This window comes from Balaenoptera musculus, chromosome 3 (assembly GCF_009873245.2).
Source record: "Balaenoptera musculus isolate JJ_BM4_2016_0621 chromosome 3, mBalMus1.pri.v3, whole genome shotgun sequence".
Classification (NCBI taxonomy): Eukaryota; Metazoa; Chordata; class Mammalia; order Artiodactyla; family Balaenopteridae; genus Balaenoptera; species Balaenoptera musculus.
Window position 1 is genome coordinate 12,379,423 of NC_045787.1, and position 15,328 is coordinate 12,394,750.

Sequence of the window (15,328 nt, forward strand, 5' to 3'; positions counted from 1 at the left end):
GCTATTTTTCCTTATTTCTTGTTTCTTCAGAGTTTGAATTCTAAGCTCAGCTTTTGTGTATCTGTGTAGAGTTTATGCAGCCTGTCTTGAGTGTGAGAGAATTTGGCCTTGTTTCTGCCAGGCACCCAGGGAGTCACCTGCCTTGGGCCACGTTAGGTTAGTTGCTGGGTCTGAGCTTCCAGGGTCTTGCAGCTAGTGTGAGGTCACACCCTGTCCCAGTGTGAGAGCCGGCCCGTGGCTATGAATTCTCCGGGGAGGCTTCCTCTCTCCCCGAGTCAGAGCCCAGGCCAAGGCAGAGAGTTTTTTTATGCTCTCTCTTTGTTAGTGAAAAGGTTTTTTTCACCTAGCCCAGGGGTCAGCAAACTATAGCTCCCTGGCCAAATTTGACATGGCACCTGGTTTTGTAAATAAAGTTTTATTGGGACTTCTTGGTTTACACATCCCCCATGGTGATTTTCATGCATAGTAAAGTTGAGTAGTTGTGAGAGAAAACCTTATACCCTCAAAGCCTATGTTACTTGCTCTCTGGCCCACCAGAGAAAAAGTTTGCGATTCTTGCCCTAGCCTCTCAATTGAGAGTCCCAGCGTTCTGGAGGGGTTCAGTTTTAACTTCCCATCCTCTGAGAGTCTGAATCCTTGTCTTTGTCACCATATGGTGGTTAAGGAACAGACCTCTTGGTTATTTTGGCTTCTGGTTGCCACTCTGATTTTCAGCTTCCCCCTTTGTGTTTTTTTGTGTTCTCGAGAGTGTTTGTCTTTGTGGGGATTTTTTGCCACTAGAAATGTTCTTTCCTGGGAACACTAATCAGTCTGTGTTGGATGCAGTTAAACAAAGCAAGGAACTGTTGTATACTTAAACTGCTAGCGGTCAGGCACTGCCTGTCCTGTGTCTCCAGCTTCTAGCCTGGAGGATGGCACGCGGTGGCGGTTGGAGCCCTCCTCCCAAAGAATGGCGGCAGGATGGGACTGAAAGTATAATTCTGATGCTGGCGCTTTGCGAGTACCCATTTTCCACCCTCACCGTGTCACGCGGACCTCTGATTCAGCACAGGGCTGTGGCTTGTGGCTTGGCCTCTGAGCCCGCTGAGCCTCCTGCCTTCTCCCCTCAGTCCTGAGGTGTGGCCTGCCTCGCTGACCAGGGGCCGGGTCCTGTCTTGGTGCACACAGGAAGAGGACTGCAAGTGAGGAGACTGGCAAGGCTGGACCTTCTTCCCGGGAGGCCCTTCCTGAGCTGGAAGCATGCTCTGCCTCGTGGCAGAACGTGCCCCGAGAAGTGTCCTCAGCTCTGGACATTTGTAGTTCCTCAAGCTTTGCGGGGAGGTGAGTAAGAAGGCGATAAAAGGGAAATCTTCCCTCCACTAAATAGACACTCAAACAGTGTTTATTGACTTCAAACAATGACTGGTTTGTGTTTGAGGGTTGGCTCTGCAGCGGTGGTATTTGTGGTCTCCGTGTATTATGCCCCAGGGGTCTGTTTTACCTTTAAGCCAGTCCTGACTTATGCCACAGATAAATGTATCTGTTATCTGTATATGTGTTATTTTCCCTTTTGTATAAAAGGTTTGTTTTCCTTGTGAAAGGATTTACCATGAGATTTTTAAAACAGGCGGTTCTTACATTTTGTGTTTGAAAAAAAAATTGGTTTACCTGAACTGCAAACAGGGATTAGGGGCTCCTGCTGGGCTCCTCCAATCAGTCATCCCTCATCCGTCACACCCTGCGTGGTGAGTACCTGTGGTCCTTTCTTCTTCACTAGTCTCTAAACACATTCAGGACAGAATCTGGGGCTTTAACGTCTTCATACCCCGCCCCCGTTCCTAGCTCAAAGCTTGGCACATACTAGACACGCAGTAAGTGTTTATTGAATTGAGCTGAATATAACATCTTTATTTTGTGTTCAACTTCCTCCTGAGTAGATATGTTGTAAGGTACTTCTGTGTGTATATCCTGATTTCTTTGCTAACATTTACTTCTTCAGTATTTTAAAAAGGAAGTCAAGAGATGCCTGGGAATTTACTTCTCTTTCTTCCTAGAACATCCACACAGACATACGCATGTGCGTGCATATGCGTATGCCACAAAATCAAATCTCAAACCTCATATGTTAAACAAGGAAAGTTTAAAGGCCATTTTTTTGCTATATCATTTGATCATAAGTTGTATTTTTTAATTTGGGGGGATGTGTTATTAGAGTCAGACAAGGTCTGTGGTTCAACTAGTGTTGAGAGCTCCGTTAATTTCTGGTTGATTATCAACAGTTTATAGCCTTTTGGGATCAAGGCAGGATATAACTAAATAAAGACAATTAAATACACTTTTGTAATAGAGGGGTTATCTCTTTGTATAATGGATGTAAAAAACAAATTACAAATCATTAGATGTATCTTCTCAGAGCTTAGACTGCTGCGTATTTAATTTGAACATTATTCATGGGCACCTGGGTCCGTGTGGTCACAGGTGCTGAGGGCACAGCTGAGAAACAAAACATAGCCCCTGCCCTCAGGGAGCTCATGTTGTGCCGTGTGTATGTGTGGTGTGTGTCTGTGTGTCTGTGTAGGGGTGGGGAAGGCAGGGTGCAGAAAAAGAAATATGTCAGGTGTTGATAAGTGCCAATAAGAAAAACAAAACCATGTAAGGGGAATAGAGTGAAGGGGTGCGTGTGACCTTTTGATATTGGGCGTCAGTGTCAGGAGGTGAGCAGAGACCTTCAGGGAGTGAGGAGCGGGTGCCACGCAGGCAGGGCAGGAACCGTCAGTGTGGGGAGTGGTGGGAGCTGAGGCCAGAAAGGCAGTGGGCGGCCAGGGCAGGAGGCTCTTGTAGGTAGTAAGGGAGTGGAATCGAGTGTGATGGGAGGCCTTGGAGCCCAGCAGCGGTGGGTAGCGTCTGACTTCAGTGTTAAATGCACCCCTCTGGCTGCCGTGTGGAGAATGGTTGGTAGGGTATGGTGACGGGGAGGCCCACTGGGAGACCTCGGTGGTCATCTAGGAGCGAGGTGCTGGAGGTCTGGACCAGATGGTAGGCAGTGGTGGAATTCTGGATTTTGGGGGACTGCAGTGAGCGAGAAAGGAAATCTCAGGTAAAGCAGTACCATTATTCTGATGTTGCTTTGTTTCATTGTTTCCCCCTCCCCACCCCCCCCTTTTTTTTAATTCTTTAACAGAACCCAGATTAAGTGTAGCTCCTGAAATGGATATCATGGACTATTGCAAAAAAGAATGGAGGGGAAATACGCAAAAAGCAACATGTATGAAAAAGGTATGATGCCTGGATGCACGCATTTTGAGTCTTTCCAATAGTCTATCATAAGTAATTACTTAATATGTCCTTTTGTATTTTTAGATGTTAGTTATGACAACTGCCACTAGACTATGTAATTATTGGTGCTCTAATGTTAGAGATGAGGAAACAGGCTCCAAAGATAAGGGACTTGTTTGGAGTCACAGTATTAACATAGAATCATAATCAGTTATTCAGTAACTTGATTTCTTTGGAAAACACATGAACGGCTCTGTGCTGTTCAGGGTTGGGCCAGCCATTGGTTGTCCTCTTGGGGTCATTTGGGAACACTGCCCTTCTGGCCTGGTGAGGTAAAAGGCGCAGGCTTCATACATCTGCTGTCCCCACTCAGGTTTCTTTCCATGTCCTCCAGTTCTAGGGGCCTGGACTCTCCTGTACCTTCTAAGCAGAGGGATCTGGAACTACTTCCTTTATTTAGGGCAGCGGTCCCCAACCTTTTTGGCACCAGGGACAGGTTTCGTGGAAGATGATTTTTCCACGGACTCGGGGAGGGGGATGGTTTCGGGATGATTCAAGCCCATTGCATTTATTGTGCACTTTATTTCTATGATTATTACATCGTAATACATAATGACATAATTATACAACTCACCATAATGCTGACAGGAGGCGGAGCTCAGGTGGTAATGCAAGTGATGGGGAGCGCCTGTAAATACAGATGAAGCTTCGCTCGCTCACCCGCCGCTCTCCTCCTGCTGTGCGGCCCGGTTCCTAACAGGCCACAGACCGGTACCGGTCCGTGGCCCAGGGGTTGGGGACCCCTGATGTAGGGCATCCCAGGAGCTGTCCCCCTTTCAGTCCCATTGCATAGATTGATGACCCTAAGGTAGTCCTTCCAAGGCTGTGGGACATCAGGGATTCCCATGACACGGTCCCGCTGTGGCTATGACTGGGTTGGGTCATTGCTCGAGTCAGGCCCCTTGACCCACTCCCACTGCACAGCAGGTCGAGCAGCACACTCTACTGGTTCCCCCTCAGATGTATCCTGAATCCAGCGTTCCTTTGTAGATTGAAGTTGCTACTCCAGTTGACGCTTGAAAAACACAGGTTTGAGCTGCTTGGGCCCACTTCTTTGCAGATCTTTCCACTAAATATGGACTACAGCACTACATGCCGCATGGATGCAGAGGGCCGCCTGTAAAGTTACATGCGGGTTTTTGACAGAGTTGGGGGCCAGCGGTCCAACTGCGCGCCCCACACGCGCACCCCGGCACCCCGGGCTGTTCAAGGCGTGGCCATATCTGACTTCCTCCGAGCTACGGAAATGGCAGTTTCACCCTAACGCTTCTACCACCTCTTGTAACTTATGGATTATACATACCCTTTACTTATTTTTCTCTTGGGATTATTTACGTTACAAGTTTGAATGCACTTCTGGCACGTTAGAGATATTGCCCTGTCATGTTTGATAGAAATATCTTAAAAATGTTTTTTTGTTTGTTTAGAACTGTACTGTTTAGGATTTAAAATTGTTAAGTATTTGAATATATTTGTTCTTGTCCTCAGAGCTTCATTTTGTAGAAAATGTTGTGCCCCTTTCATCAGGCACCTCAGCTGCCCATGCCTGCCCTGAAATGGGCTGACCGTACTCGAATATCACTGCCACTTTTGAAGCTCTGAGAGCAAGTGTCAGCCCTGTTTCCGGCAAGTCTGGACTGTAGACTACTTGTGTCTCAGGCACTCGTTAGAGAGCTCGATCACGACATACCTGGGACTCTCAGTTCCTGCCAGAGCTTAAGAACGTTTAGATCTGTGTGGCCATCTGCTGACTATGCATATTGGCTACTCGTAGATTTTGTAAAGACCCCCAGCTCTGTATCAAAGTAGATAACCAGAGGCCAGGTATCTAAACTGTGTTTTCTCATCTTCCCCAGAAATGCTTACACTGACTTGCAACCTTATTTTTTGATCCCAGTCTCTTTAAAGGATCTCTTCTAACAGTTGGCACCTTAAAGCCTGTGATTGAAGATGTTTACTAAGTTATCCAAGTGTCCATATTTTGGAACTCATGCTGAAGTCATTCCTCTATGATTTCAGTTTGAGGTAAAGATATGACCCTATAGTTGGACCCTTCGGTGACCAAGTAATCAAAGGCACATCAGTTAGAAAAGCATCCCATCGGGACCCGTGGCAGTCATTAGAGCATTTCTGGGCCTGATAACAGCTTGGATCTCAGTTATCTTTTAGTCCTTATTTGTCTAATTGTTTCGTTTTGGATATTCTTTTACACACTTGGAAAGATACAGTTGCTATGGCACTAGCCATAGGGAAGAGGGGTTCACCATAGGGAAGAGGGGTTCACCATAGGGAAGTATTGGGGATGACTAGGGGTTCACCATAGGGAAGAGGGGTTCACCATAGGGAAGTATTGGGGATGACTAGGGGTTCACCATAGGGAAGTATTGGGGATGACTAGGGGTTCACCATAGGGAAGAGGGGTTCACCATAGGGAAGTATTGGGGATGACTAGGGGTTCACCATAGGGAAGAGGGGTTCACCATAGGGAAGTATTGGGGATGACTAGGGGTTCACCATAGGGAAGAGGGGTTCACCATAGGGAAGTATTGGGGATGACTAGGGGTTCACCATAGGGAAGAGGGGTTCACCATAGGGAAGTATTGGGGATGACTAGGGGTTCACCATAGGGAAGAGGGGTTCACCATAGGGAAGTATTGGGGATGACTAGGGGTTCACCATAGGGAAGAGGGGTTCACCATAGGGAAGAGGGGTTCACCATAGGGAAGTATTGGGGATGACTAGGGGTTCACCATAGGGAAGAGGGGTTCACCATAGGGAAGTATTGGGGATGACTAGGGGTTCACCATAGGGAAGAGGGGTTCACCATAGGGAAGTATTGGGGATGACTAGGGGTTCACCATAGGGAAGAGGGGTTCACCATAGGGAAGTATTGGGGATGACTAGGGGTTCACCATAGGGAGTATTGGGGATGACTAGGGGTTCACCATAGGGAAGTATTGGGGATGACTAGGGGTTCACCATAGGGAAGAGGGGTTCACCATAGGGAAGTATTGGGGATGACTAGGGGTTCACCATAGGGAAGAGGGGTTCACCATAGGGAAGTATTGGGGATGACTAGGGGTTCACCATAGGGAAGTATTGGGGATGACTAGGGGTTCACCATAGGGAAGAGGGGTTCACCATAGGGAAGTATTGGGGATGACTAGGGGTTCACCATAGGGAAGAGGGGTTCACCATAGGGAAGTATTGGGGATGACTAGGGGTTCACCATAGGGAAGAGGGGTTCACCATAGGGAAGTATTGGGGATGACTAGGGGTTCACCATAGGGAAGAGGGGTTCACCATAGGGAAGTATTGGGGATGACTAGGGGTTCACCATAGGGAAGAGGGGTTCACCATAGGGAAGTATTGGGGATGACTAGGGGTTCACCATAGGGAAGAGGGGTTCACCATAGGGAAGTATTGGGGATGACTAGGGGTTCACCATAGGGAAGTATTGGGGATGACTAGGGGTTCACCATAGGGAAGAGGGGTTCACCATAGGGAAGTATTGGGGATGACTAGGGGTTCACCATAGGGAAGAGGGGTTCACCATAGGGAAGTATTGGGGATGACTAGGGGTTCACCATAGGGAAGAGGGGTTCACCATAGGGAAGTATTGGGGATGACTAGGGGTTCACCATAGGGAAGTATTGGGGATGACTAGGGGTTCACCATAGGGAAGAGGGGTTCACCATAGGGAAGTATTGGGGATGACTAGGGGTTCACCATAGGGAAGTATTGGGGATGACTAGGGGTTCACCATAGGGAAGAGGGGTTCACCATAGGGAAGTATTGGGGATGACTAGGGGTTCACCATAGGGAAGTATTGGGGATGACTAGGGGTTCACCATAGGGAAGAGGGGTTCACCATAGGGAAGTATTGGGGATGACTAGGGGTTCACCATAGGGAAGAGGGGTTCACCATAGGGAAGTATTGGGGATGACTAGGGGTTCACCATAGGGAAGAGGGGTTCACCATAGGGAAGTATTGGGGATGACTAGGGGTTCACCATAGGGAAGAGGTGCATATTGGCAGGCATGAGTCTGCCGGACGGGCCCTTACGTTGCAACGGTTGGGCCACTGAATGAAAATGCAACTCTCAAAACCTTATTATTGGAAAGACGTACTTTCATATCCACTTAGAACATCGTCCTGTGACTTGAACCTTGAAAACAACTAATAACAGGGTGCAGTGCCTGGACACAGGATGACTGTCTACATGGTGCCCACCCCATGAGGGCGACACTTCTTCTTTTTTGTAAGTGTGGGTAGGAAGCAGGGTTTCGAGTGATTGTTGCGGAAGAGCAGGACTAGCGAAAGGTCTGCCCGGTTGGGGGCGAGTGAGGCGGGGAAGCCGCGAAGTCGATGCCGATGCCCGAGCAGTGTCCAGCGGAGAACTCAGTCATCTGGGTCCCTGGACCAGGTCACTGGGATTTGATGGTGTCCTTTTTGGGGGGCATGCTCAAAATGGTCCATTTGGATGGCTGTATTGGAGTTGACTGAGCATGTCACTGAGCATTTTCATTTCCTTGTTTCACTTCCAGGCTGAACAAGAGTGACACTTAAATCCACTTTTTGAAAAAGTCTAACAATTTATCCAGGCACCTCCTAGCATGTAGTTTTTTTATGTATTTCACGGAAATTTGGGATTTGGGGGTATTATTTTTAATATGGAGATACGAGCTGGGTACATCTCTCTTTTCTTCCTGTCTCTTCATTAAAGAGTTTAGGGTCAATCTAAACACAGATTAAAGCCTTCAGAATGTTGGTTATTAATAAGTGAATGTTACAACGGTTGCTAAGGGGCATATAACTCCAACTTTGGGGGTGACTAGTGTTTTAGTAGTACTTGGTGTATTATTTTATATGTTCTAGTATGTTGCGTCTGCTACATATGCTGATACTATGTACAATGCTAACATTTGTTAATTTCCTTTGATTAATTAAAAAAAGAATTCAAATATCTTACACGAAAGACTCAGCCAGTCTTGTTTCCGTTCTTCTAGTGATTGGGGGCACATTTTTTCCACAGGAATAAAATTCTCCCCACTCTTCTGAAGTCAGTAATGACCATTTTAAATTCTCTGATGCTTTTGTCCAGGGCTACGAGGAGGTGTCTCAGAAATTCACCTCCATCAGGCGAGTCCGTGGAGATAATTACTGCGCGCTGAGGGCCACGCTCTTCCAGGCCATGAGCCAGCCGGCCGCGCTGCCCTCCTGGCTGCAGGACCCGGAGCTCACGCTGGTACGCTGCTGCTGCAGGTTTGAGTCTGCAATGTTTCCAGTCGCTTTTGTGAGAAAGACTTCCCCTTCTCTGCCCTGTGCCATGTGCTAGTACTGTCTGCGGTGTGACGTCAGTGTGTGGGTTTATTCAGTTTTGTGTGGCTGAGATGATTTTGCATAGCAAAGCGACCAAAAATGACAGATATTTCCCCAGAAGAGGAGGGTGATAAAATATCTTCAGTGCTTCAGCTGAATTAGGGAGCAGGTGTTTAGGGTTTGTTCATAGCACTTAGGGCAGTTTGACTTCGGTGTTGGAGTCTCTACCAAGTGGGCTATGTATTGTACTGTCTGAGAACCTGCTGGGGTTTGAGGAGGCAGGTTCCTGTGGTTCTAGCTCCAGTTCAGGGAAGCAGCACCCTCTGCAGAGTGTTAGGAGAACTGGCTTGGCAGGCGGCAGGGCAGCAACACTAGAAGAGAGATGGTTGCCTTCAGCCAGGGGAGGTGAGGGTCAGGGGCTGTGTCCCGTGCCGGGCCCTCTTTAAGGTTTTCCATCTGCACCCCAGGAAGTCACATCATCAGTGTGTCGTGTATCCGCGACACACATCAGCTTGAGGTCATGATAGGTTGGATGATAGAATATCCCAAAAGAGTTTGGTGGGCAGGCACGATTGAGCAGAACTCACAATATGACATTACTTGGAAGAAAATAGGAAATCTTGTGCCTGTATTAAAACAAAACCCCAAACCAGAACTCAAAGTGCTGGCTGTGGGAGATCTGCCTTACCAGCAGCTTATGAGGGGGAAGAAAGAGTCAGGATTTTAATGGATTGCAGGCCCAGTACGAGCCCACTGATGTGGGATGCCTGCAGTGATGAGGAAGCCCTGGCTTCAGAGGCGCGCTTCGCAGACACAGGCAGTGACAGCCCTGTCTTGAACGGGGCTGGTCAGACCCCGTCTTGAGGACCGAGTGCAGCTCTGTGCCTGTACCCTCAGTACAGGTGCGAGTGTGCCCGACACGGCTCGTCTGCTTTGGGGAGCAGTTGAAGGGGCTGGGGTATTCGCCTAGGATCAAGACTTTTAGAGGATACTCGTTGGCAGTTAAGCCAATTAGGTCTGTTAGGTGGACGGGGTATCACATACCCTCAAAGAGCAAAACCAGGATCAGTGGGTGGAGGATACCACCTGTCTCTCAGGTGATTATCTACTTTATAAACTGGTATCAAAGCACGTGTGTATAAACTATTTAAACAATACCTGTGAAAGATACTTTCTTCTAACCAAAGATACATCATCTTTTTTTTTATATAAGTTTATATTTATCTTATTTATTTATTTTTGGCGGCATTGGGTCTTCGTTGCTACGCGCGGGGTTTCTCTAGTTGTGGTGAGCGGGGGCTGCTCTTCGCTGTGGCTTCTCTTGTTGAGCATGGGCTCTAGGCGCATGGGCTTCGGTAGTTGTGGCTCACGGGCTCAGTAGGTGTGGTGCACGGGCTTAGTTGCTCTGCGGCACGTGGGATCTTCCCAGACCAGGGATTGAACCCGTGTCCCCTGCATTGGCAGGCGGATTCTTAACCACTGCGCCACCAGGGAAGTCCCAAAGATAACGTCATCTTAAGCAGATTTCTCAGTATTAGCTTGTGGTTTTTTTTGAGAAAGGAGCAAAAGAAATTGATACACTAGGCTATTTTTAGCTTTGCAAATTAGACATATATTAGTACTGAAATATTTCAGAATTGTTGGCCAGTCAAAAGCATGCCTGTGGACATGAGACACTGCTTGGGAAGCAGACATGGGTGATCTCACTGTATTTTGCTTTAACTTTTGTTTGACAACCATAGCTTTATTTATTGATTGTGACATAAAATCCTCCTCAATTTTAGGCTGTTTGCCTTTGAGCCTTTTACTTTAAGGGGCTGCTTAGATTTATGGACTTAATTGATGTAATGAATTTGAATTTTTAACTTTCCAGGGAACTCTGGTGCAAGTAGTGTTCTACATAATTAAACATACAGAATACACTCCATGAAAGTAAAGCATAATTTTTATTTTACTAACAGGATACATTTGGGTAAGGTTATCTGCCAAATTAAAAATAGTCTAGGTAGGTTGTGCTTGGTTTCTGATCGGTATGAGAGCACGTTGCGTGTATGAGCAATGGGGGCTTTAAGGTGGTTTTCCTGACTTCATTTGAGTCATGTGGAAATTCTCAAGTACTCTTTCTAATTTCTTCCCTTTTCTGTATGTATCAGTCAACAAGTAGAGTTTTTCTCTTGGGAGCATAATTAGTTGGTCACAGTGGTATTATTTTTGTCACCTAACCTTTCTCGAATGCCAAGAGGCCCACGTCAGGGAGAAAAAGCACATCATACCTGATTGTGAGTTTAGTATGAAAGTTTATTAAACTTTTCTTGCTCTCATCCAACTAGAAGACTTGTCCCTGTGTTGACTTTCCAGCCCCCAGCAGATTCCCTTGATGTGAGCACTTTCCTGACAGGGTCTGTTTTGCTGTGTGTCTTGGGCGGGTGACAGATGCACCACACGCTTCTCATTTGAAGTGCCAGTGCAGGAAGGGGTACACAGACTTGGTAGTCGCACTTGACCAGACTGGTTTTTAACCGCCTCCCAGGTGTCTCAGACAGCCTCCTGTGGATGGCATTCCATCCCTGTTCTCATTCTGGCCCTTCCGCCTGGTCTCCTGTCGGAAGGTCCACACTGACAAGGGTCTCGATGAGTGAGCGAGAGGGCGGTGCAGCGTGACTGGACGAAGTTGGGGTGGAACCAAGTACGAATACCGACGGGTGGTGAGGCCTACAGAAGCCGGTGGCGCACCGTGGTGGTGGGGTACCCGGACCGCCCCACCCCGCAAGGGGGGTCTCTCTGTTACCAGAGACTACTTGTGAACTGTAATAAGGAGACGTCTTAATATTAGTTAACGCTCATGACAAGCAGAGCGTTAACACCTGATGCTTGTCACCTGACAAGCAGATCAGGTGATACTTAACTCTATTCTACAAAACAAGAAGGTCTTACAGGAGTTTTGGTATGAAAGTCTCTGTGCCCATTTCTTACCCATCTTCCTACTAAATCAGAATAACTTGTATGCTGTCATGTTAATTAAGCCATGCTTGCTGTTACAAGTTGGTATAAATTATGGGGTTTAAAATGGGGTAGGCTCGCTGTTATAAACACAATAACTATCTGGCAAATAAGTCTGTCTCAGTTTCCCCTGATCCTTGATCTTGCTGAATTGCCAAGAGCCTCTTCTGACCACTACCCTGCATCCAGTGACAGGCATATGTCCTGGTGTCCACGGGGCTTTTAGAAGTCCTTGGAGCACTGACCAATTCTGGGGACATAAAAAGGCTGCTCTCAGCAGGCAGGTTGGAGGGAACCTAGTTTCAGCATTATTAGGGTCTCCTGAACTGCCCATGCTCTGTAGTAACCCACCTCTTCAGCACTGGGCATCAGGCAGGTCCTGGGACACCTGAGTTTGTATGCGAGTCTGTAGACTCAGAACCAGCCCTGGCCCAGCCTGCAGGCTGCGTGCTGTGCTAAGCATCCCTTGACCTCAGCTTGCATTCCGTCAAGAATTCGGGGAGCCCAGAGAAGCTACACACCCTGTAGCTGGCTGTATCTGCTTCCGTTTACATTTGGAGAGATGGTCCTTGTAGCGTTTTGCCATTTTCCCTCTCTCCTAGAACACGCTTGGTTTCAGGAGATTCAAGGGAAATAGACCGAGACCCTCCCCTTAACGTGAGCTAGACCGAGACCCTCCCCTTAACGTGAGCTCAGTGGAGGAGGGCCCAGGCCGTTCGTCCTGTGCTGCTCAGCCCCTCTGGCCTTGCTCGTTCATGGCCCGTCTGACAGTTCGGCCGCCCCTCACCTCCTGTCATCATGACTTGGCTCCCTGTCTGTCGTTCCTGCTTCTGTCCAGATCCTAGTCTCTGTGTTTGACTGCAGTCGGGTGATCTGACCGTGACCCTGACCCTGACCTTGGACGTGGCTTGGTCTGGCTGTTCTTAAACTTGGGCAGCAGCCGGGTCCCCAAGAGGTGGTATCCTTCGGGGCAGGGGTCTTTTGGTTCCATAGTTTTAGAATGTCTCTGAGTGGGTGGGACCTGTGACAGTGTTTGCTTGCTTAGGGTGGGATAGACTGTATATCAGAACTCATGAGACAGTTTGGGGATGCCACATTTTTGTTACTTGCTATCCCTTTAACCATGGTGCTGATTTCGAGAATTATGGACATTTGCTAGAGAAAACAGGCTGTTTTTATATTTCAGTCACAAGTGAAATTACACCTAAGCTAATTGCCTGCTTTATTAAGTGTTTCCCATCATTGTTTCTTGTTTTTAATTTTGTGTCTTCTTTACGTCTCTCTTACCCTAACAGAAGTCCAGTCTCTGTGTGTGTAAGAGAATGGCTGTGTGTGTGTGTTGTATGTGTCATGACCCCCTGAAAGCATTTAAAGCTATACTCATTTTTTTCATCTGAGGAAAGAATTTCAGCTCCATTATTCTTTCCTCGTAGTTTCTTTTCACACCTCAGTTTTGGGCTTTCTCCAGGATCTCCACAGCTCCCAGCATATACAGCCCTTGATAATTATTCCAGCAATACTCTGGCCCATGCATGGAAGGAATGAGGAAATGGACTTTTATTTGGGTTTTGCTCTGTGTAGTTAGATCTTTGGGGTCTCTTGAGTAATTGAGTATCGTGCCTGCTTTTTAGGTACATGCACAATGTCACGTGATGCTCATGTTTTCTGGGCTTCCTTCCACCCCGTTTCCCAGCTCACATCTGCGTAGCTAGTATTTTCTGCTCATTGCACTTCTCTGTGCCCAGTTGTGATTTCAGCTTATTGCCACTTGAGGGCATTTTAGAGTCTGGTGATAAACCAGAGAAGCTGATACAAAGTTTGCAGCAGAACTGCCCACATGTTGCTAAAATGTAGGACAGTGTGGGCACAGAGCTGGGCTGCTCTTGGGCGGGTGGTCATTTGTCATCATAATAAGATGAGAACACAACCCCTCCCCCATTAACGGCATCATTGTGGTAACCACCTAAAGAGGAATTTACGTCCCTATTGTGGTTTTGTTTTTTTGTAGAGATGAAACCACCTTAGTTTCACATGACTGCTGTAAAGAGAAGGTAAAACTGGAGTTCCCATTCATGAAAGGGTCTTCAGAGCCTTAGATTCCAGGAGAACTGAACACATGGCCTCATTTAAAACTGTATTATAACTGTTAAACAAACTCCGGTTCTAGGGAGGAATTAATTATTCTCTAATGATCTTTTGACTTGGAGGTGAACTCTTTTTTCCTTTCTGCATTTTATAGCACTGAAGGGACATGCCTGTGCCCGGCCTAATTATATGGATTTCTCCAGGACTGTTGGGAAAGTCTGAGTTCCCATGCTGACATCGATCCAGTTATGTCCCAGCTTGCTTTTCAGACTCCAAATTCTATTGATGATGAGGGGAAAACAAAATAGCAAACGCTCCAGGAAAAAAAAGGAAACAGGCAAAATAATAGTTCGGCTGTCAGTTCTTTAACGAGCTAGCCCATCGCAACTCCCTTAACCCCTGCGTCGTATTCTCAGTTGTATTTTTTATCTTACTACACTGAGTACTTAAACTAGATACCATATTATTTCTTTTTAATATGAAAACTTTGATGATAGTGTAAATATCAGAAGTTAGGTTTTATTTTCCTAGTCAGGAAAGGAACAGGTTTTTACCCTATCCTGGACCATCTCACAGGCCCAAAGCGCCTTCCTGAGTCAGGCATTAGGGAGTGGTAGGGAGGCACCAGTGAGCCCAGCAGCTGCTTGGGTGGTTTGCGCGAAGACCTGGTGTGGACACTGCCTTCACGTACCCTTACAAAGTGCTGTGGAACGTTCCTCCCCGCGGCTGGAACCCAGCCAGGTACATTGTGCCTTTGGGTCTCAACCAGAACTGCCATTTCACTGTAGAAGCCCTCATCAGGGTGGGTCTTTCCGAGTTCCTGACTTCCAGATTTGGGTCCGCTGTCCTAAACCCAGACAGATGTGCAGGAATTAATTCTGGAAACGAAGGTAGGTCTTGTAGGCTTCATTGTTTCTTATAGCTTGGATCGTGTGATGGCCTTTCTGGAATGTTAACATTCTCTCTCTCTGTTTCTTGATACTCTAGTTACCAGAAAAACTCATAAGCAAATACAGCTGGATCAAGCAGTGGAAGCTTGGACTGAAGTTTGAGGGGAAGAGCGAGGCCCTGGTTGATAAAATTAAGGAGTCCCTCACTTTACTGAGGAAGAAGGTTTGGAACATGTAGTTTCCTTTCTGTGATAAGTGCAAAGCTCTCACTCCCGAGTGCCCCAGCACACCATTTCTTAGTCTTCACTCAGTGGATTACCACACGCTCTTGGCTGGTTTTTAGGCAAAATAATTCTAAACGAACACAAACGCTTCCTGTGAAGTGTTCGGTAAAATGAAGAAATATCAACATCGTGTATTCTCGGAGGAGACGATGTGTTTAATGAAACGTTTAACTTTGTTTAAAGGAAACCGTACAAATGTAGTCTTCTCTTCTAAGTTCTGACAAGTTTCAGGGATATCATTTAGTCCGTATCTCTTACAGGATTATCAGTGATAATGAATTCACATTTATTAAATTCTTCCCAATTATGCTCATGTTTTAAGATTCTGTCCATATTTATTAGACTTCTTTTCTTTCATGATGATTTTCCAGTGAAGCAGATTTAATAACTTGTCTTTTGACAACTGTCCTGAGGGTTTTTCTAAAACAGAA

At 46.8% G+C, this 15,328-nt stretch overlaps 1 protein-coding gene across 9 annotated transcripts in view; it reads left to right on the top strand.

Moving 5' to 3' along the window:
• OTULIN (OTU deubiquitinase with linear linkage specificity) overlaps nucleotides 1-15,328 on the top strand; it is a 70,230-nt gene that overhangs the window by 10,085 nt on the left and 44,817 nt on the right. For 8 of the 9 annotated variants that reach the window (XR_005019495.1, XR_005019497.1, XR_005019496.1 and 5 more), the window contains 3 exons: nucleotides 3,161-3,255; nucleotides 8,421-8,564; nucleotides 14,711-14,836. Coding sequence is in view for 4 of the 9 variants with exons in the window: in XM_036849293.1 (XP_036705188.1) it covers nucleotides 3,161-3,255; nucleotides 8,421-8,564; nucleotides 14,711-14,836 (365 nt within the window). In the remaining 5 variants the exon portion in view is untranslated. The remainder of the gene's footprint in view (nucleotides 1-3,160; nucleotides 3,256-8,420; nucleotides 8,565-14,710; nucleotides 14,837-15,328) is intronic. The other variant, XM_036849295.1, reaches the window with a different exon arrangement.